This window comes from Sylvia atricapilla, chromosome 27 (genome assembly GCF_009819655.1).
Source record: "Sylvia atricapilla isolate bSylAtr1 chromosome 27, bSylAtr1.pri, whole genome shotgun sequence".
Taxonomy (NCBI): domain Eukaryota; kingdom Metazoa; phylum Chordata; class Aves; order Passeriformes; family Sylviidae; genus Sylvia; species Sylvia atricapilla.
In genome coordinates this window covers 1,567,072-1,586,997 of record NC_089166.1, presented here as the reverse complement: position 1 = coordinate 1,586,997, position 19,926 = coordinate 1,567,072, and the positions used below count along the sequence as shown (strand labels likewise).

General features: G+C 52.9%; 2 protein-coding genes across 2 annotated transcripts; both read left to right on the top strand.

Annotated features, from left to right (window-relative positions):
• Positions 1 to 4,698: 4,698 nt before the first annotated feature.
• LOC136372240 (keratin, type I cytoskeletal 14-like) lies at positions 4,699 to 9,682 on the top strand. The gene is made up of 8 exons (XM_066336760.1): positions 4,699 to 5,420; positions 6,616 to 6,698; positions 7,214 to 7,370; positions 7,874 to 8,035; positions 8,123 to 8,248; positions 8,339 to 8,559; positions 8,999 to 9,030; positions 9,395 to 9,682. Exons 1-8 carry the CDS (start codon positions 4,758 to 4,760, stop codon positions 9,490 to 9,492), a joined length of 1,542 nt encoding a protein of 513 aa, XP_066192857.1. The 5' UTR covers positions 4,699 to 4,757; the 3' UTR covers positions 9,493 to 9,682.
• Positions 9,683 to 12,672: 2,990 nt separating this feature from the next.
• On the top strand, positions 12,673 to 18,498 carry LOC136372239 (keratin, type I cytoskeletal 14-like). Its single transcript, XM_066336759.1, is given in 9 exon segments — positions 12,673 to 14,146; positions 14,149 to 14,583; positions 16,192 to 16,274; positions 16,543 to 16,699; positions 16,951 to 17,112; positions 17,199 to 17,324; positions 17,416 to 17,636; positions 17,988 to 18,037; positions 18,226 to 18,498. Coding segments are annotated over 9 exon segments (1,560 nt in total). The 5' UTR covers positions 12,673 to 13,918; the 3' UTR covers positions 18,324 to 18,498.
• Positions 18,499 to 19,926: the final 1,428 nt, after the last annotated feature.

The following is a 19,926-nucleotide window of genomic DNA, read 5'->3' as shown; positions in this document are numbered from 1 at the left end:
TAAAAATATTCTTCTGAGTAAAACAAGCCCTGAGGTGTGTCCATCTGTCTTCTGCCCGCCAGAGTGAGTCTGGTCACACCTCTGACTGCAGCTCAGGGAGATTCACAGGGAGAGCCTTGATCCCACACAGCATTGGAGCAGCTTGTCCCTTGGGCTCTGGACAAGGGAGTCCCCATATGTGGTCTGTGGTTGCACACACTGTCACTTACCTGGGCCCAGTCTGGAGTTATGAGTTAGGATGTCACTGGAGACAGCCCGCAGGGAGCCAAACTGTGCAGTGCTGAGCTTGCTCGAGTGAGTCCCTCATCCCCAGGCAGAGGCAGGAGGGCTGAGCCAGCCCCTGGAGACAGGACTGGTGTGATCACCCTTTGTTCAGTACCTTCCTTGCTGAAATGTGGCAGCAGAGAGGCTGTGCTCAGCCTGGGGTGGGCTGGCAGTGCACGGGGCTGTCACAGTGCCTGGGTGGCCACGAGGATGAACAACTGCAGTGGGACTGGGGGGAAGAGCTTCAGCAGTTGTGGAAAGACCATCTCATGCCAGATGGGCCCACGATCTCTGAATGCAGCAGAGAGAACCCCATTGCCCTGCACTGACTGGCCACTTGGACGAGCAGAGAAGCCATGGACTGGCTGTGTCAGCAGTGCTGATTCCTGGGGAATCACTCCGTGAGAGGATCTCCTTGGCACATGCTGTGTCAAAACAGGCAGAGTGGGTCTCTGCTGGGGAGAAGGTCTGTGCCTCAGCACAGCCCTTGCTGGTGGAGGTGGCTCATGAGGCATCCATGACACAGGGCTGGGACCTGAGGCTTTGCCAGGACCTGGGCCAGATGGAGGAACATCACCCTGTTCCATATTGAGGGGAAGAGAGGAGAGGAGAGGAGAGGAGAGGAGAGGAGAGGAGAGGAGAGGAGAGGAGAGGAGAGGAGAGGAGAGGAGAGGAGAGGAGAGGAGAGGAGAGGAGAGGAGAGGAGAGGAGAGGAGAGGAGAGGAGAGGAGAGGAGAGGAGAGGAGAGGAGAGGAGAGGAGAGGAGAGGAGAGGAGAGGAGAGGAGAGGAGAGGAGAGGAGAGGAGAGGAGAGGAGAGGAGAGGAGAGGAGAGGAGAGGAGAGGAGAGGAGAGGAGAGGAGAGGAGAGGAGAGGAGAGGAGAGGAGTAGTCAGTAGCCCAAAGTGGCTCTGATATGGGGCCACCAATGGAGCAGCTGGAGGGTCCCAGTGGCACAGCAATGTCTGGCTTCACTGCTCCAGTTTGGAGCCTGGAGAGGGACAATACAGAGTCACTCCCCTTGTCCTTCCCTTTGTCTGGCTGCATCCGTTGCTGCCTCCTCCCCTCTGCAGCGGCTGGGCTGGGCTGTGCTGTCCATCTCTCAGTCTCTCGATGTGGGCAGGAGGGGATTAAATGGGGTGGCATCACCCCCACCCTGCAGCTCAGGCAGCAGAGGCTCGGCTCGCTGGCTGATGGCAATGTGCCCCGGGCTGCCCAGAGGGAGTTTCCATTTCACACACAACCACTGTTTCCTTTCATGGTAATAGGATCTGGGATGGCTTTTTCCAGATAATGTGGGGGGGCCGTCGGGACACGTCCTGGCAGATGGTAAAGAATCGACAGCTGAGATAGAAACAAAGACATCATATGTCACTCCACACCTTGATATATTTGTTGCCTATTTTGTGTTGTTCAGACTTTCGGGTAGAGCCTGTGCCTGCCATTCCTCGCACTCAGGAGACACCTTTCCCAGGCCTGCAACCCTCAGTGAGTTCCCGCGGAGCTGGGAATTGCTGTGGAAGGCATTCGGGAGAAGCTGGCCCACAGGGGAAATGCAATGGCTCCTAATTACCTGTAATTCATGCCATTAAAAGCATAATTAGGTGTTATTGTTTGAGGCAAATGCAACACACTGACCATGGCCATTTCGCACTAGCCCTGGCCACTCTGGACACTGTGTGTGCTGCGTGGTCACCCCAGCAGAATAATGTCACCTCCCCTCCTAAGCAAACCAAGGGGTTCAGTTGTTTTCTCCCTGCTGCAGCACACAAGGCAGAGATAGCATCTCTGGCGTGCTTCTTGCTGGAACAGACTCTGATACCATCTCCCGAGCATTATGATGTGTTCTTTTTTTCTTTTATCTCAAGGGAATTTGTTGTGGGTGAGTGCTTCAGAAAAGCCTGGGAGATTGAATTCTTTTGGTAACATGAAATAGCTGAAGCAGTTAATGCTCCTCTGTATCCTGATGTCCCATCAACAGCCAGTGCAGGGGAGCTCTGTGCTGAGGGTTCCTGGTGTCAGAGTGAGGCTGATGTGGGATTGTTGTTCAGGAGCTCAGTCAGGGGCCAGGGCAGCAGCTGACCCACAAGAGCATCGGTCAGAAAAGACCAGGGAAAAGCTGATATTGCAGGACAATCTCCAGACTGTCTGACATCTGCCACACCTGGTAAAAGAACTGAGACCTGGGCTGAGGTTGTGATAACACAGAAAGAAAAGCTGTAAGGCCAGGTGTTCCTTACCTGTGGGCTGTGGAAGGGCTTTGCCTCCTGTTAGGGTAGCTGGCACCTTCAGGCTGCCTTGTAACTTGGCCTAAAAAAAAAAAAAAAAAATGTGAGGGTGACCTGAGAGGGGTCAGACCTCACGGCACAGGTTTTAGCCCATGTGGGAGGCTCAGGGCCAACGTGGGAACTGCCTGGAGCAGGAGGGTGTTTGCTGGAGCAAACATGAGCAAAGTGAGTGTGTTTGGAAGAACTGGGAGCAGGGGTGGCCCAGGGTGGCTCTGGAGCACAGCTCTCACACGACGGCTGTTGGGTAATCCTGTACCCCCCACTGCAGAGGGAAATGGGCCAGGAACATCTGATCTTTGCCCTGCCAGGTTGCTGCAGGATGGTGTCAGAAGCTGAGCACTGTCCTCTGCTCACTCTGGCCTTTGCCAGTGTTGGGTTGTGCCCAGGTCTCTTCCTTCCCCAGCTCTCTGAGAGATGGGGAACACGTGCATTCCAAATTCTCAGTTTTTGCAGCTTGCGTAGTCAAAATTCCAAATCTGAAGCCCATGGATGTGAAGCAGTGGTGCCCAGAGAGCAGAGCCCTCGAATGAGAGGATCCAGAGTCTCTCTCTTGTTGAGCTGTTTCCTTGGTGGCTGCCCAGAAAGTCACCCCACGCTCCTGGAGCTGCTAAAGGGAGCATGACTGCTGTGAAGTGCTGAGATCTAACAGGAGGCAGATAAAGCCTTGTTGTTATTGTGTCCTTCGGGGAACATGAAAGAAAGGAGGCACCATGAATTACTGAGGGTGAGGCTCTGAGAACATCTGAGCACCTCCAAAATCAGTTAGTGCATTATAATGCGAAAACAGCCGGAGGGAGCTGGGAAGGAAGGAGATCACAACGTGAGGGAAAGCACAAAAGGGTTCCTAATCCCTATAACTCCTTCACTACCTCACAGGCACCTCTCTGAAAAGCAAAAAAAACTACTTTTATTTGAGAATGCCATGGCTGGAGCCAGGCAGGCCGGGCTGGGTGTGCGATTTTCCACTGCACACAACAAGAGCTGGCATCACATCAGTGAAGGGCTTTTTTTCCCAAGTAAGAATAAAACAGTGCCACATTTCCTGCTTCTTTGCTGCTTTTTCACGCTAATACCTGTCGAGCTGTGTAATCATTCTGCTCAGCCTTTCAGTAGCCCAGGACAGGTGTGGCCAGCACTGTCCCTCTCCTCTGTGCTGGCACCTCAGTGTTTTTTTTCAGTGTCCTCACCCCCAGTGTTGGTTGTGTTGGGCTTTGCCCAGCAGCACTTTTGATAGAGGTGATGCTGCTCCTGCTAAGTTACCACGGGCATTGCTGTCCTCAGCTGCAAATCTGTAGGAAAAAGCCTACAGCACAACCACTGATAAGGATTGATCGTACTCTTCCTACTGATAAGGATTTATCCTACTCTTCCCCTCGATAAAGACTGATCATGCTCTTCCCATTGATAGGGATTGATCCTTCTCCTCTGATCAGGGATTGCAAGTAATGTGCCCTGGCTGTGGGTGGCTGATAGAGTTTCAGTTCCTCTCCTCTGGTTTAGGATGTTTAAGCATTAAACCCTACCTCAGTGTTGAGAGAGGAGAAATTGTGGCACAGGACTTTTTTAGCTTCTACACATGTTTTAGAAGTCACAGGCAGTTTTTGTGGGATTTGGGAAAGGTGGTGGAGCACAGCAGGTACTGCTGGGAAACATTACTCATCTGCTGTTTAATCTGACTGAAACCCCACCACTGCAGGGACTTTCCAGTCTCCGTGGGGAGATTCAGCACAGGCTGGTACATAAGCAGAAACTGATGGAGTTTATTCTCCTTTGAGCTACAAGATTTCTACCGAATCCTGTATCAGTACACAAATCCTGCCAGGTCTGTGCTTGTCCTGTGATGAAGGTCCTGATGGGAAAGTTTCCATCTGGCTTTGGCTTGGCCCACGTAAAGATTATGGATGCGTTGAGCTCTTAAGTCAGCAGCTTTCCTTGGCTTTAGACTCTTAAAAAAAGCAAATAAATAGATTTGTAGATTTTTACAATGATACTTGCAGGTGACTTGGAGGATGACAGAGGATTCACTTGTGTTATTTCATGAGGGAGCAGCGGGTGGAGCTGGAATGGACACTGGGAATGCCAAAACATAGCCCTGAGCAGGGACCTGGATCGCGACAGATGCTGGGAATGGAGGAGGAAGAAGGTCCCATGTGAGCCGTAGCGTTGCTGGTGGGATGTGACAAAAGATGTGAAATCAAGGAGAGGAAAATGATGATGCTGGAATTTGGCTTTGGCTGTCAGGGGTGTCGAAAGGCGCCGGCAACGCCTCCTGGCCGGGCTATAAAGGGCCCCGAGGCAGGGGAGCGAACACTCGCTGCTGCCGCTGCCGCTGCGCTGCCCGAGCCGCGTCTCTCTGCACCTCCAGCCTCCAGCATGAGCACCACTGTCAGGCAATACTCCTCCTCCACCTCGCTCAAGGGCTTCGGGAGCCTGGGGGGAGGCTCCAGCAGGCTCTCCTCCGTGCGTGTCGGGGGAGGAGGCTACAGGGCCCCCAGCGTGCACGGGGGCTCGGGCAGCTACTCCGTCTCGTCCCGCGTGGTCTCGGGGCTCGGCAGTGGCTTTGGGGGCAGCTACTGCAGCAGCGCAGGCGGGGGCTTTGGGGGCAGCTATGGGGCCGGCTTCGGGGCCGGCTTCGGAGGAGGCTTCGGAGGAGGCTTCGGAGGCGGCGACGGCATCCTGCCGGCGGGGGAGAAGGAGACCATGCAGAACCTCAACGACCGCCTGGCCACCTACCTGGACAAGGTGCGAGCCCTGGAGGAGGCCAACACCGACCTGGAGGTGAAGATCAGGGAGTGGTACAAGAAGCAGGGACCTGGTCCTGACCGTGACTACAGCCCCTACTACAGGACCATCGAGGAGCTCAGGAACAAGGTAGGATGCTGCGATTAACACAGCGGGATGTTGTGTGTCAGAGTGGAAGCAGAAACAATGACTGTTACCTCTGTAATTAGTCAGCGCTAATTACGTCGTAAAAAGTGTCCCAGTGGTATGTGTGGAGTGCCCAGCTGGAAATTAGAGATGTCTCAATGTCAGCTTTTGGTTACATCCTTGTGAGTGGGACAAGCAGCGGCTTTTACTGGCAGGAACAGATCTGAGAGGACGTAACACAAAAATGAAGAAAACAGACAGGTCTGCACTGATCATGTGTGATCTTGGGAGTTTAAAATTAAGGTGCAGGAAAATTTACTGCTGTGGGCAAACTGTGAAACACTGATGTCATATTTGGAAACACTCAGGGAAAGAATTTGCAAACTTGTTTCAGCTCCTTCTGTTGAGGAGATTTAGATGATAAAGACAAAATGATGGAACTGACCAATAAGGAGATTTTTACCTCTTTTGGCAAGTGCTGCTCCAGGGCTGGAATTGGTGCAAAGCCTCCAGCCCAGCAGCTCAGGGGGGATTCCTCTCCATTTGATTTGAGTCCCAGCATACCATTTTGGAGGAAATGCTGGAGTTTGCATTCATGGAGTTAAGTCCCATGTATGAATTGCCCCCAGCAATTCTGGAAGCTGTGGAAAGCTGGAGTTGCAGGAGTGCTGGCAAAGGATGCAGGGAGCTTGGTTTTTCCCTCTCTCCCCAACAGAGTTCTCCTGAACTTTGACTTGAATCTCCTCCCAGTGTGGGTTATTTGCTTCTGCTTTGGTAATATGAAAATCAGAATCTGTAGGCACCTGCTCACTGCCTTTTGCTCCATTTCTGCTGCAAACAAATTAAATCCATCCCAGAGCAAGGTATGCCAAACATAGACACCCCACTGGTCCCTTTGACCTTTCCACAACCAACACCTGCCCTGAAGGATAGGAACAAAGGCCACCATCAGATCTCAAACATCTTATGTTCTCTATCTCATCTATCTCACTGTGCCTTTTGAAACACTGACAGATTTTTGGAAAGGGAGGTCATGGAGTAACCAGCCCTTCCTGCAGTCAGTCTCAGCTGCATCTCACTTGTTCTGATTCCAGACACACTTCTGCTAAGGAAATGCCAAACTTCCCCAAAAGTATTGTTCCTGTCCCAACACTCAGCCAGGAGGAATTCCTGACATTCTTTATCTTTCACTGCCCAGGTGTTGGTGGCCACAGTCGACAATTCCAACCTCCTGCTGCAGATTGACAATGCCAGGCTGACAGCAGATGACTTCAGGACCAAGTAAGACACATTTCCTGGAAAAAAATGGAGGAAAGTGTGCAGGGAAGTTTGAGGAAATAAGGAAAAACATCCCATCCAAACATCAGAAATGCAATGTGGAAGCAAAACCTTCAAAAGGAGGGTGCAACTTCTAAAGCAGATGGTTATCTCAGTCTTACAGGCACCCAGAGATTGTGTTGCCTCCATCCAAAACCACTATTTCATTCCTGTTGCTTGTCTATCTCTGGCACAGCCTCTCCCTGGCAGAGACCTTGCCCTGTGCCCTCAGCTGTGTGTGTGCAGCCCCACAGAGCCCAGGGCCAGTACCAAGGCCTGGTGGTGTCAGGAGCAGGGTGATGTTATGGACTCAGTTGGACACGTTTAATCACTTTCCTCAGCATTTCCCCCTAGGAAAGTTGTCAATGGGGCCACGTAGTGCCACAATGCCAGCAGCAGTGTGGAGGCAGCAAACCTAGGTGCTGTGTGCCCAGCTGGCAGGAGCTGGTGCAGCTTTGTGACTGTGTGTGTGTCCCCAGGTTTGAGTCGGAGCAGGCTCTGCGCATGAGCGTGGAGGCTGATATCAACGGCCTGCGCCGGGTGCTGGATGAGCTGACCCTGTCCAGAGCCGACCTGGAGATGCAGATTGAGAACCTGAAGGAGGAGCTGGCTTATCTGAAGAAGAACCATGAGGAGGTGAGCACAGAGTTGGGCTCTAAAAAGGCCACCTTGGGCCCTGAAATTTGAGCTCTGGTCCAGCCTTTAAGGAGACACTGAGTTCTGAACTGCTGGGCAGGAGGTGAGAGGTGCTGGGGAGGCAGCAGAGGGGATACACTCTGGACAGCAGCACATCCACCCTGGAGCCTGTGGAACTCCCATTCACTCCCATTACCACGTCACTAATACCCACTGTGGCTGTTAGAGGTTTATTAACAATCCTCGCAGCTTCTGGCTGGGAAGGCCTGTTCCCTGAGGAATGAACCAGCTACAGGCCCTCTTTATTCTCTGGAGAATTAACTCCAGTGGGGGTTTCTCAAGAATTTAAATTATTTTACTTGTGGTCATGGAGCAAATACCCCAATTTGCTCCCTTTTGATCAGCTCCCAAATGCTGGCGTTCCTGAAGAACTCTGTCTCAAGAGGAATATTTTATATGCTGGTTCTTGGATTGCATGAAGATGTGTTTCTCTCTTGTGTCAGGAAATGACTGCCCTGCGCGGGCAGGTGGGTGGAGAGATCAGCGTGGAGATGGACGCTGCTCCTGGCATCGACCTCACCAAGATCCTGGCGGAGATGCGGGAGCAGTACGAGAGCCTGGCCGAGAAGAACCGCAGGGACGCCGAGCAGTGGTTCTTCACCAAGGTGAGGAGCTGGCAGCGAGCAGCGGGCACGGGGCCGGGGCTGTGGCCGCTGCTGAGGCTCTGAGGGCACGGCTTTGCCTCTCTGCAGACGGAAGAGCTGAACCGGGAGGTGGCCATCAACACGGAGCAGCTGCAGAGCGGCAAGACGGAGATCACGGAGCTGCGGCGCACGATCCAGAGCCTGGAGATCGACCTGCAGTCGCAGCTCAGCACGGTACGAGGGTGGGCTGCGGGCAGGGAGAGGGATGCAGGGCTGTGCCCACCCCGGCCGCCCCCTGAGCCCGGCCCCGTGCCCGTCCCACAGAAAGCGGCCCTGGAGGGCACCCTGGCCGACACCGAGGCACGCTACGGCACCCAGCTGGCCCAGCTGCAGATGCTGATCACCGGCGTGGAGGAGCAGCTGGCCGAGCTGCGCTGCGACATGGAGCGCCAGAACCACGAGTACAGGGTCCTGCTGGACGTCAAGTGCCGCCTGGAGCAGGAGATCGCCACGTACCGCCGGCTGCTGGAGGGCGAGGACGCCCAGTGCGTGAGGGGCTTCGCTGGAGGGCGGGTGGGAGGAGATGGGTCATAGCAAAGGAAAGAGAACATGAACCACCTGCATCCCCTGGCGGGTTCTCTCAGCCCATTTCCTGACCATTCCATGCAACAAGGCCTCTGTTTTCAGCCCCACCAGTCCACAAGAGCCCAGTGACTGCAGCAGCCCTGCAGCATCCCTGGGTTCCAACTCCCATCCTCCCATGTCTGTGTGATCCTGGGCTGGGAGCAGGTGCTGCTGCACTGGTGTTTGACAACCCTGTGTTACACATCCATCCTTACCAGTTTCTTCCTTCAGCTGGGACACTGGCAGTTTCCAGAAGCATTTTAATAACATATTAGTACAAGAAAGAAAGGCAGGGTTTAAATAATGATTACTCACTTTTTTCCTGTTTCTCACTACCTTTTCCTTGTTCTCCTCCCATAGCATGTCTTCCCACTACGCCTCTGTGAAAGAAGGTAAGAACAGATCCTGGCTGAAGCTCTCATCATACACAACTCTCATACCCTCACCCACCTTCTAAGCACAGACTCCTTTTACTTTTCTACTAAAGTTACTGTTCTATGATATTTCCAAAATTTGAACTGATATACAAAATTTTACAATTTAACATTTTTTAATATAACAAATATTATGATATATCGAAACACCTGTTAGAAATTATCTGAACAGACTGAATATGTACAATTCAGCAGTAGGAATGTGGTGCTAGATTGGGTCTCTGATGTGATGATTGTAGTAACAAATCTGTAAGACAAAGATCTTTAAGACCCTTCCTCCTTGCTGCCGTGGAAATAATGGTTCCTTCTTTCCCCATTGCAGGACCAGTAACCACCCGTCAGATCCGCACCATCTTCGAGGAAGTCCAGGATGGGAAGGTGATCTCCTCCCGGGAGCAGATCACCCAGGCTGCCCACTGAGGCACTGCCTGTTTTGCTGCAAACCTCACCCAGCACAGCAAAGCAGATCCCAGCTGATATGTTCTTGCCATATGGATCATCAAAAGCACCTTCTCCCACTATCACACCCCTCCTTACCCTCTGTCACCCTTCTCTCACCTCCATGCCACACACAGAAATCAAATAAAGCTTCTCTTTGCAGTCCTGCAAACCGAGGTCTGGTCTTGATGCTCTTGGGCTGTCCCACCCCTGCAGCTGTGGCACAAAGCTCTTGCCTGGAAGGAGCAACATTCTCCATCCTTGGTACCCTGATGGTGGGGCCTTCACACCCACACCTCTGTAACTCCTGAGACCTGGTGGCTTTAGGGGAGAGGGTGTGGAGGGGGAGTTTAGAAAGGAGCTGATCCCACCGGTGGTGGGAGGTGCAGCCCGGGAGAATCCCTGCCTTTCACAGATTGGACAATGCACAGCAGCAGCACTGCTGAAGCCTTAACCCAGTGAGGCCAAGCAAGTTAACAAAGCCCAAGTGATGCAGACAGGACCCTGTAAATGCCACACCTCAGCTCTGCCCCAGCAGCTGCTCCCCATTCTGGATCCCCAAGCTTTGGGGTAAAACAATCTGAAGCTGCAGGCAGGACAGGGATCCACTGGCTGCTGTCCCTCCAGACAGGCAAACCCAGCTCAGTTTGGTTCCTGCTTCCAAAGGCGCCACTGAAGGGTGAGGAAAACAGTGATGGGAAGAGGAGGGTATGGTCTGTGCAAGCAAAAGGATTAAAATTCTTCTGGGAGTTCTTGTGGCACTCCCCGGCTGCCGGTGGCTGCTCCTGACACAGCAGTTCCCACTGCCGTCAGCTGGCCCAGCGTTCCTGGAAAGCCAGTTCAGACACATTCTTGGCTGCATTCTGACACATTTATTACTCTGTAAATCCAACTTCTAACTCAATGAAATGAATCAGAGCAACGAGACTAAGTGAGAATGAGAGCAGAGCTGGCCACACCGCTTTATGACCCTCCTCCAGAGATCTGTCTGGAATTTAGGAGGAGATAAGAGAGAATTCTTCATTTTCCCCTAAACATTGGAATGATGTCTGCAGCGCATCATCTGCCCTGCAGCCAGGTTGGCAGGGCTCCACAGTTTTGAGGCCCCCCATGCCCCAGCCCTGCAGCTCTGCCCAGTGCCATGGGCTGTGCCCCCCTGCCCCCTCAGAGCAGACCCCTGTGACCCTCACGGGGCACTGGCTGCCCCAAGCACCCCCAGCATCCACTGAGAGGAGGAGACACGGTTGTGGTTTGAAGTTTAATGCCAATGATCAGTGAGCTCATCAGTAGGGTCAGGAGAAAGGCCACTGCTCATCCTCACGGAGCATCCTGGATGATCCATGGGCCAGTAGCAGCACAATTCCAGACCCTCGCACCCCGAAGCACTTCCAGCCCCATCACCTCCACTGGGGTTGCAGACTGTGCTCCCTCCACTCCCACAGCCTTGAGGAGGGAGCCCAGAGCAACCCAGGGACTCTCCCTGGGGGGGAATTCATGTCCCAGGGCTGGATAAAGACAGGGTGGAATCACTCAAGATCAGATCCTTGAGAAGGGTCGGGACAGACACGGCATGGCCACACCCCATTCCAGGTCACCTCTTAGGGACCCTGTTGTCCCCATGGGTGCTGCAGGGACCACCAACACCTCCTGCAGCTCCTCGAGGCCCCTGCCATGCCTGTGCCCCTCTGGCTGTTGCCCTTGCAACACCCAGTGCAGGGATACCGAGGTGCTTCCTGGAATTCACCCTTGCTTTATATTTTCCTCCTGTAAAAGTCTGGGCACATCTGTGTTCCTATAGAAACAACAAATAACACTTTGCTAATGAAACCTCCTGCTTTAATTACTCCTGCTACTGCACAGTGTGAGGGAGGTGTGGAAAACAGATTCTTTTGCCTTGAGCATTAATAATTAGCCCTGACCTTAGGAAACCCCACCAAAGAGGGAGCTGCAGGGTTGGCTCACGCTAACAGGCAGCAGCAGCTTGAGGCAGGTATTGGAAAGTGGGAATTTAGTCCAGAAAGATGGTTTGACTTCTCAGGCAACACTCAATTCCTTTGACAGAAAAGATCACTTTAGAAACAGACATTAATGAGTGGTTTTCGGCTCATTTTAGGGAATTTTCTATGGTAATTTGATTCCAGGGCAAACTTTATAAACATATAAAAGGAGGGAAGTGGTTTTATCCAGGTGACATCTGCATCTGCTGATATGTAATTTTGGAGCCAGAACTTCACCTCCATTTTCCCCCAAAGTAAGACCCAATTGTATGTTTAAACACCATTTTGCTACCATGAAGCTGCCGTTATGCCGTAGAACTGGAATTCTGATTTTGAAATATATTAAAAATGGGCTCAGTGTGCACGTGCTCAAGAAGAGAGGCACGATCTGGTTTAATACTCAGCCTTTTACTTCAAAGGGTGTGATAGAAACAACATGCAGTCCTTGTGGTTGTGTTCAATGGGAGGTCATGGAAATAACATCCTTAGGTGGTTAATGTAGTTTTAAGTCTTAATTAATGCTCATGATTTTAATTGCTGCCCTGTGGCATTACCAAATTATCAGAGATATTCTGGGCAATGTGTGTTTTTATGACATAGCAGTTCAATGGCAAACAAAGATGAAAGAAAAGGCAATTCCCCATCCAGGAGGAGCCGTGAATCACCTGTGTGACACATGAGGTGATGCGGTGACTGTGTGATACCTGCACCACTCTGAGGGGCTTTGCTCAGGGCAACGTTTGCACTCACACAAGGGCTCTGTACCGGTTTTGTGTCTGACATTCCCCTTTCCCCACATCCCCGCTGCAATCAGAGAGGACAAACCACAGCATTGCCCGGGCGAAGGTGAGGAAATGAAGATGGGGACGAAGCACATTCCTGGGAGGGACACGTCCCGGCCGCCCCCGCGCCGCTGCAGCTTTTCCATCTGCACCTGGGGAGGACGAGCAGCGAGTGGGTGTCCCCTGGCCCCGTGCCTGGCACTCACACGACACCAACACGCTGACTCCAAGGGACAGAAATGCCCAGAGCCAGCATGGCAGAGACTCCAGTCCTCCAGCTCTCCAAGTTGCACAGACTTGTCTCCATTCACCGGTGGCAAATGGGAAGATAGGGAACCACTTCTCCATAGCAGCCAGCTCCTGATATTCCAAAGATACATCCCACTCCTGTACTGTCTCCAGCTTTCGGCAGATGGAGGGGAGGGAGTTGTACCCTTTGAGCTCCTCAGCAATGTACCTTTGTTCTTCCTTCCATACCCTTTCTCCCCTCCTTTGGCAAATGATCTAAGGAAGAACTTGGCTGTTGGGAAGGGGCTGTTGGGGCCTGTCTGCGGAGACAGCCCAACAATCCACCGTGTGCACACATGAGCAATCCCTTCCCCTCCACGCCCCGCACGATGAGCCAGGGGCACTCGGATGGGTGCGTTCTGCCCGTGCTCTGGGTCAGCACAGAGGCAACAGCAGGGCCTGACCACCAACCAACCACACCACCGAGCTCACTTCTGGAGCCTTTTTGATTGCCAGACACAATTGCTGTCTCTCCTGAAGTTCTGTTTATGTGGGAGCCGTGAACTCCAAACTCACACTGAAGCTGTCCTGCCTGGTCACAGCTGACAGAATTGTCCATCACAGAAGATATCACTGGCATTAGCTGCTGAGCTGTGCTCCTGGCAGCTTCGTGCTCCTGTTTCACAGGGCTTACACACACCAGGAGCTTTTTCCTTATGTCCTTTATCTACTTCATACTATCCCACATTTTTCCTGGAGCTCTCATCATTTGTAGCTAGCCACCATACCCTGTCCTTTCAGGATGGTTTGCCAGTGCTCGTTCACAAAGAACACAAACCATCCTACAACCTCTCCACAGACAGCCCCCTCTTGGGTGGTCTCTCAAGTGAAGACTCCAGTGAGCCCTGGAGCACAAATTCCCTTTTCATTGCTTTTTCACTACTGATCATCCCTCTCCCTGCGGGTAAATGAGCCGACTTGTATTTCCAGGATTGGGAGCCAAATTCCTTCCAGCACCATTGTACTCACGGGGCTTTGGAGGTACATTCAGGGCCTCACAACACGGCTGCTGTCCGTGCAGGTGTGTGCAGCCCAAGCACGGACAGGAAACTGCGGCTGGGACAAAAAGCCACAGTAAAAGAGATGCTGAACTACTCCCTCAAATGCTGCCTGTACCGCTCTGTTTCAAAGCTCACAGCGCAGAGGGAATTAAATCATAGCCCTGAGCAAGGAGCCTCCTCCTTTTAATCACACCTGACAATTTACTTGGAAACGGAAGAAGCTCGTTGTAAAGAGAAAAAGCTTCTAGTGGAATATGACAAAAAGCATGAATAGAACAAAGGCAAAAATGACGATTCTGGAAGTTGGCTCAGGTTTGATGAGTGATGAAAATCGTCGGGAATGCAAAAAAAAAAAAAAAAAAAAAAAAAAAAAAAAAAAAAAAAAAAAGGTGTGGCAACGCCTCCTGGCCGGGCTATAAAGGGCCCCGAGGCAGGGGAGCGAACACTCGCTGCTGCCGCTGCCGCTGCGCTGCCCGAGCCGCGTCTCTCTCCACCTCCAGCCTCCAGCATGAGCACCACTGTCAGGCAATACTCCTCCTCCACCTCGCTCAAGGGCTTCGGGAGCCTGGGGGAGGCTCCAGCAGGCTCTCCTCCGTGCGTGTCGGGGGAGGAGGCTACAGGGCCCCCAGCGTGCACGGGGGCTCGGGCAGCTACTCCGTCTCGTCCCGCGTGGTCTCGGGGCTCGGCAGTGGCTTTGGGGGCAGCTACTGCAGCAGCGCAGGCGGGGGCTTTGGGGGCAGCTATGGGGCCGGCTTCGGGGCCGGCTTCGGAGGAGGCTTCGGAGGAGGCTTCGGAGGCGGCGACGGCATCCTGCCGGCGGGGGAGAAGGAGACCATGCAGAACCTCAACGACCGCCTGGCCACCTACCTGGACAAGGTGCGAGCCCTGGAGGAGGCCAACACCGACCTGGAGGTGAAGATCAGGGAGTGGTACAAGAAGCAGGGACCTGGTCCTGACCGTGACTACAGCCCCTACTACAGGACCATCGAGGAGCTCAGGAACAAGGTAGGATGCGAATAACACAGTGACATCTTCATCAAAGTTACTTGTAAAGAGATGATCTTGTTCCTAGCAGCTGGAGGGAAGAGGCTTATCAAGTAGCAGGTAATGAGTCTGAAATGAAAACCAGAGCTTTGGAAAACAGTCACAATGAACAGCAGATCACCAGGCACTAGAGTGGGGTTTCTGTTGACTCTTCCAGTGTAGGGAGATAAATAGGGCAGGAAAAGATTCAGATGGTAATTCAGGTTACCTGATGCTACTTGCTGCCACACTGTCACCTCCTGCCTTCTTTCTTGCTGCTTGTGCCCCATAGTTGCTCCCTGTTAGGCTCCTAATGGAGCTCTCAGCAGGCAGAGACTTGTTATCTCCTGGCCCTGTTCACTGCTGAGTGATATGCAGATGGAGATGAATAGTCATTCTCACAAATACCCTACAAATCAGATTTTTCCCCCTGCCCTTGGAGGAGGCTAAAGGTAGAGGTTAAAATAGAAAGAAACTGTCTTGTGGGATGGTTGTTCTTTGGGAGTTACATAGTGCCCAGTCCAGGGTTGGAACACACTGGGCTGTGGTAGGTGCTGAAATCAGGTGTGTGCCCTGCTCTAAAATGCAGCAGGTGAAATCATGGCCAAGGTAATTTCTTTATTCTTAGCAGCTCCCTGGATGATTTTAAACAGAAGTTCTTCAGCCAAAACCCCAGAATCTGCCCACCCCTCCCTGTCCTGCCATTGCTTTCACCCCCTCAGCCCTTATCACTCATCCTGAGTGAGCTCAGGTTCACTGAGGGAATGAGGTGTGGGCGGTTGGGCAATGACATTCCTGGTCTCTGAGAGTAAATTTCTGGGAAATGGGGCAGGGTCAGCCCCTGGGGGGAACTCACATTCCTAAAATTTTTTGAGCTTCACCCAGGGGAAAGGGCTTGCCTTGATGCAAGAAGCTCCTCTGCAGATTCCAGCATGTCAATGTGCTCTGATGAAGCACAGAAACATCTAGAGGCAGGAGCTGTCTCTGGATTTGAGTGATGAAATGCTGGGTCTCACAGGAACCTTCTGCTCCTGGTCCAGTGGAAGGCAGATCCTTCCCTTCCTTTCCATCCTCAACTGGGAAATGACCACATCAATATTCCTGGACTATTCTTTGGCTGGCCCCTGAAGCAGGAGAACTCAGAGCTCTTCATTAGCTCATGGCTACAGAAATTCCTGCTCACTAAATGGCCAATCATTTTCATAATCGCAGAGCAAATACTTGCACCTCAGGTGTAATTATGAAAGCCAAATGAGGCAGGCACAAGGCACTCCTTCCTTCCTCAACCCTTTTTTCCTTCTTAGCTGGGCTGCTCCCATTCCCAAAGCCTGGAGTGCTGCCAGAGCTCAGCATGGTGTGAGCACCTGTAGGTGCCACCTGGGCAGGGCCACATGCCCGTGGCAGTGTTCCCAGGGAACCGGGTCTGTGCTGATGGGAGATGGAAATGAGCACCCTGTCTCCCTCTATACAGAGCCCACATGGAAGTCCAGCCCCATGGGCAGGAGACCCAATGCTGCTCCAGTCCTTCCCCGGATGGGATCACTCAGTGTATGAAATTACTTTTTAACTCTTTCACTTATCCCCCATCAGATTCTTTCTGCAACTGTTGAAAATGCCAACATCGTCCTGCAGATTGACAATGCCAGGCTGGCAGCAGACGACTTCCGAACCAAGTGAGTCCAACGCCTCCCAGAGCTTTTGTGAAAAAAGGGGGAAAAGTTCAAGGTGCTTTTTTTCTGCACCTGGGGTTGCTCCACTGAACTGGGACATTTGGGAATAGTTCATCTTTTCCTGGGCACAGCATTTATACTTCTGCACTGTGAGGGCTGTGCACACACATTGAATTAAGGATTGTTGGCTAAAACACACTGAGCTGGGGAAGGAAAAGACAAGAAAGATGCTGTTTTGGGTGGGTGTATTGATCTGTGTGTGTGTCCCCAGGTTTGAGTCGGAGCAGGCTCTGCGCATGAGCGTGGAGGCTGATATCAACGGCCTGCGCCGGGTGCTGGATGAGCTGACCCTGTCCAGAGCCGACCTGGAGATGCAGATTGAGAACCTGAAGGAGGAGCTGGCTTATCTGAAGAAGAACCATGAGGAGGTGAGCACAGAGTTGGGCTCAAACTGGAACCTACAAACATTCCTTGTGCACCAGGGAAACAGTCAGGCCAAACACACAGGAGTCTCTGCAGTTAGGGCTGTCAGGAGACACTTGAGCAGGAAGGGGCAGGACCTTCAGGCAAGACCTCCAGGGGGTCTGTGGGCTTCCTGTGCTGGTGGCAAATAAGAAATTCTCATGATGGGAAGATGCCATGTCACTCTGACGTGTGTTGTGTCTCTTTTTTGTGCCAGGAAATGACTGCCCTGCGCGGGCAGGTGGGTGGAGAGATCAGCGTGGAGATGGACGCTGCTCCTGGCATCGACCTCACCAAGATCCTGGCGGAGATGCGGGAGCAGTACGAGAGCCTGGCCGAGAAGAACCGCAGGGACGCCGAGCAGTGGTTCTTCACCAAGGTGAGGAGCTGGCAGCTGCAGCGGGCACGGGGCCGGGGCTGTGGCCGCTGCCGGGGCTCTGAGGGCACGGCTTTGCCTCTCTGCAGACGGAAGAGCTGAACCGGGAGGTGGCCATCAACACGGAGCAGCTGCAGAGCGGCAAGACGGAGATCACGGAGCTGCGGCGCACGATCCAGAGCCTGGAGATCGACCTGCAGTCGCAGCTCAGCACGGTACGAGGGTGGGCTGCGGGCAGGGAGAGGGATGCAGGGCTGTGCCCACCCCGGCCGCCCCCCTGAGCCCGGCCCCGTGCCCGTCCCACAGAAAGCAGCGCTGGAGGGCACCCTGGCCGACACCGAGGCGCGCTACGGCACCCAGCTGGCCCAGCTGCAGATGCTGATCACCGGCGTGGAGGAGCAGCTGGCCGAGCTGCGCTGCGACATGGAGCGCCAGAACCACGAGTACAGGGTCCTGCTGGACGTCAAGTGCCGCCTGGAGCAGGAGATCGCCACGTACCGCCGGCTGCTGGAGGGCGAGGACGCCCAGTGCGTGAGGGGCTTCGCTGGAGGGCGGATGGGAGGAGATGGGTCATAGACATGAAATGCCTTGGGCTTCAGCCCAGTCACAGCTTTCAGGGCTGGTTTCTCTGGTCACACCAGCTGTGGATACCCAGTGCTCTGCCCCAGAGTCTGGCTGTAGTGGGATTCTGTAGTGGGGTCCCTTTCCTTGCTGGGAAGGGCTGTGTCTCCTCCGTCCCTCAGGAGAGGCCAAGTGGAGCAGCAGTTTTATCTCCGTGAGCCTTCTCTGTTTTTCTCCTGCCTGAACGCCACGCCTGTGTAGCAGCAGCAACCAGTGTTTGTCCCTAACATCTCTTTGGTTTTGTGATTCTCTTGTAGCATCTCCTCCCAGTACTCCTCGGCCATGTCCTCACACTCTGGCAGAGATGGTAAGAACCCACCTTTCCCCTCAGCCTGGGTCTTTCCCCTTCCCAGTCAAAGCAGGGTTATTTAAAGCAGCATTTTCCACTCCCTTGTGGAATTTGCCCCAGCTCTTGAAGAATGTGCAATATCTGATAACGTTTTAAGAAATTTCTCTCCTTCCTGCCGTGAATAATTGTCCCCCTTTCCTTTGCAGTCACGACATCATCCCGCCAGGTGCGCACGATCGTCGAGGAGGTGCAGGATGGGAAGGTGGTCTCCTCTCGGGAGCAGGTCGCACTCACCACTCGCTAGGACAGCCACTGGCTGCTCAGGAGAGCAGCAAACTGAGCCAAGAAGTGCCTGAGGCCAGGCATGGTCGGGTTGTGTCCCAGAGTGCTCCCTTCACCTGCTCTCCTGCCTGTGTTGCTCTCATTCCATCCAGGTGTCCCTGGACACACTTAATAAAGCTTTTTCTCCTCGCTTGCAACTGCAGACTTGTCTGTCACTGACACATGATCCCTCCAGGCTCTGTGTTCATGCCAGGGAAAGTCCTAAGAAACCACAAGAAGCCAGTGAGGGGGGGAATGGAGGGACATGGGTTCCACCTGGAGGGACAGGGTTGGAGACAGATCTTTCTAGTGAACTCTGTGCTTGTAAATACTTGGGACTGGCTAGGACATAAACTGTGTAAGTGACACAAAATGAAGGTAATTATGGAACAATGAGGTTTGAGGTCAATGAGCCATGCAACTGATCATTAAAGCCAACAAAATAAAGCTCAGTTCTCTAAGTCTTGGGATCATAAAAAGTCCATTTCTCCTGTAAGCTGAACTTAGATGGCTTCAGCAGGAGTGCTGCTGTCAGGTGTTCTCTCTGAGACATGACCCCAGCGTCCACCCAGTTGGCAAACCTCATCCCTACAAGCCTGCTGTCTCTTTTGGCTGTCTTTAAATCACACTGTCAGGCACAAAAAACTTACAGGGCTATTCATGCTGCCCCAGGGCTGCACTTAAGAGGAACTAAAGTAACCATTGCTTAATCTGCTACTCATCTGGGATGAGTAGCAATAATTTTTATCACTGTCGTGTGTAGCAGATCATTGCTAAAACCCCTTCCTGAACCATGCGAGGTAGAAATGACGCCTGAGGCTGAGCTGCCACTCAGGATTAGTGACACAGTTGGACAGCAGCAGGCTCTGGCTCTGCCTGTGCCCACTCGCCTGCTGGAGAGCGACCGAGGGAGGGCCAGAAAGGAGAGGAAATTGTTTCAGAACCAAAAGCTTAATGAAATCACTTTGATGCAACTTTATGCTTTCTAGTCCATGGTAGCTGGGAGCCCAGTGCATTGGCTTATGTTCATCCCACACCTCAAGGATACAGATTGGGGCTCAGACCAAAGGGAGAGGGAACTGTCTGCATTAAATCACCTTCCCCTATAACAGTGGACAAGAGGCTCCCGCTGCTGAGGCTCAGCTCGCTCATCCTTCGGGTGAGCAGTGGTCCATTCATTCTCCCTCAGTGTCCCCATGGCATTACAGTCCCCCTGAGCACTCCCCAGGGTGCTCCCTGGCCCCAGCAGGTTTGGAAAGAGCTGATGATGTCACGCTGGGCATGACAGGACAGGCACAGGAGAGGAAAGGAAATTGAAGAAGTGGGGAACCTGCCAGGTCTCTCCGGAGAAGGGAGTGTGAGATATGATCATTCTGTGTCATCATTCAGCTATTACAGAAAAGGGCAGGAAACAAGACACAGCAGAGTGCAGAGTTCATGGCCTGTATTGTGCTTCTCCCTTTGCTGGGATGACAGACCTTCCTTGAGAAAGTCTTCCAGGCCAAGCAAACCAGAGCTATATCAAAAATGAAAACCAGATCAAGGAAGAATGTGCCTGAGCCTCAAGCTGCCTCAGACTCTCTGGC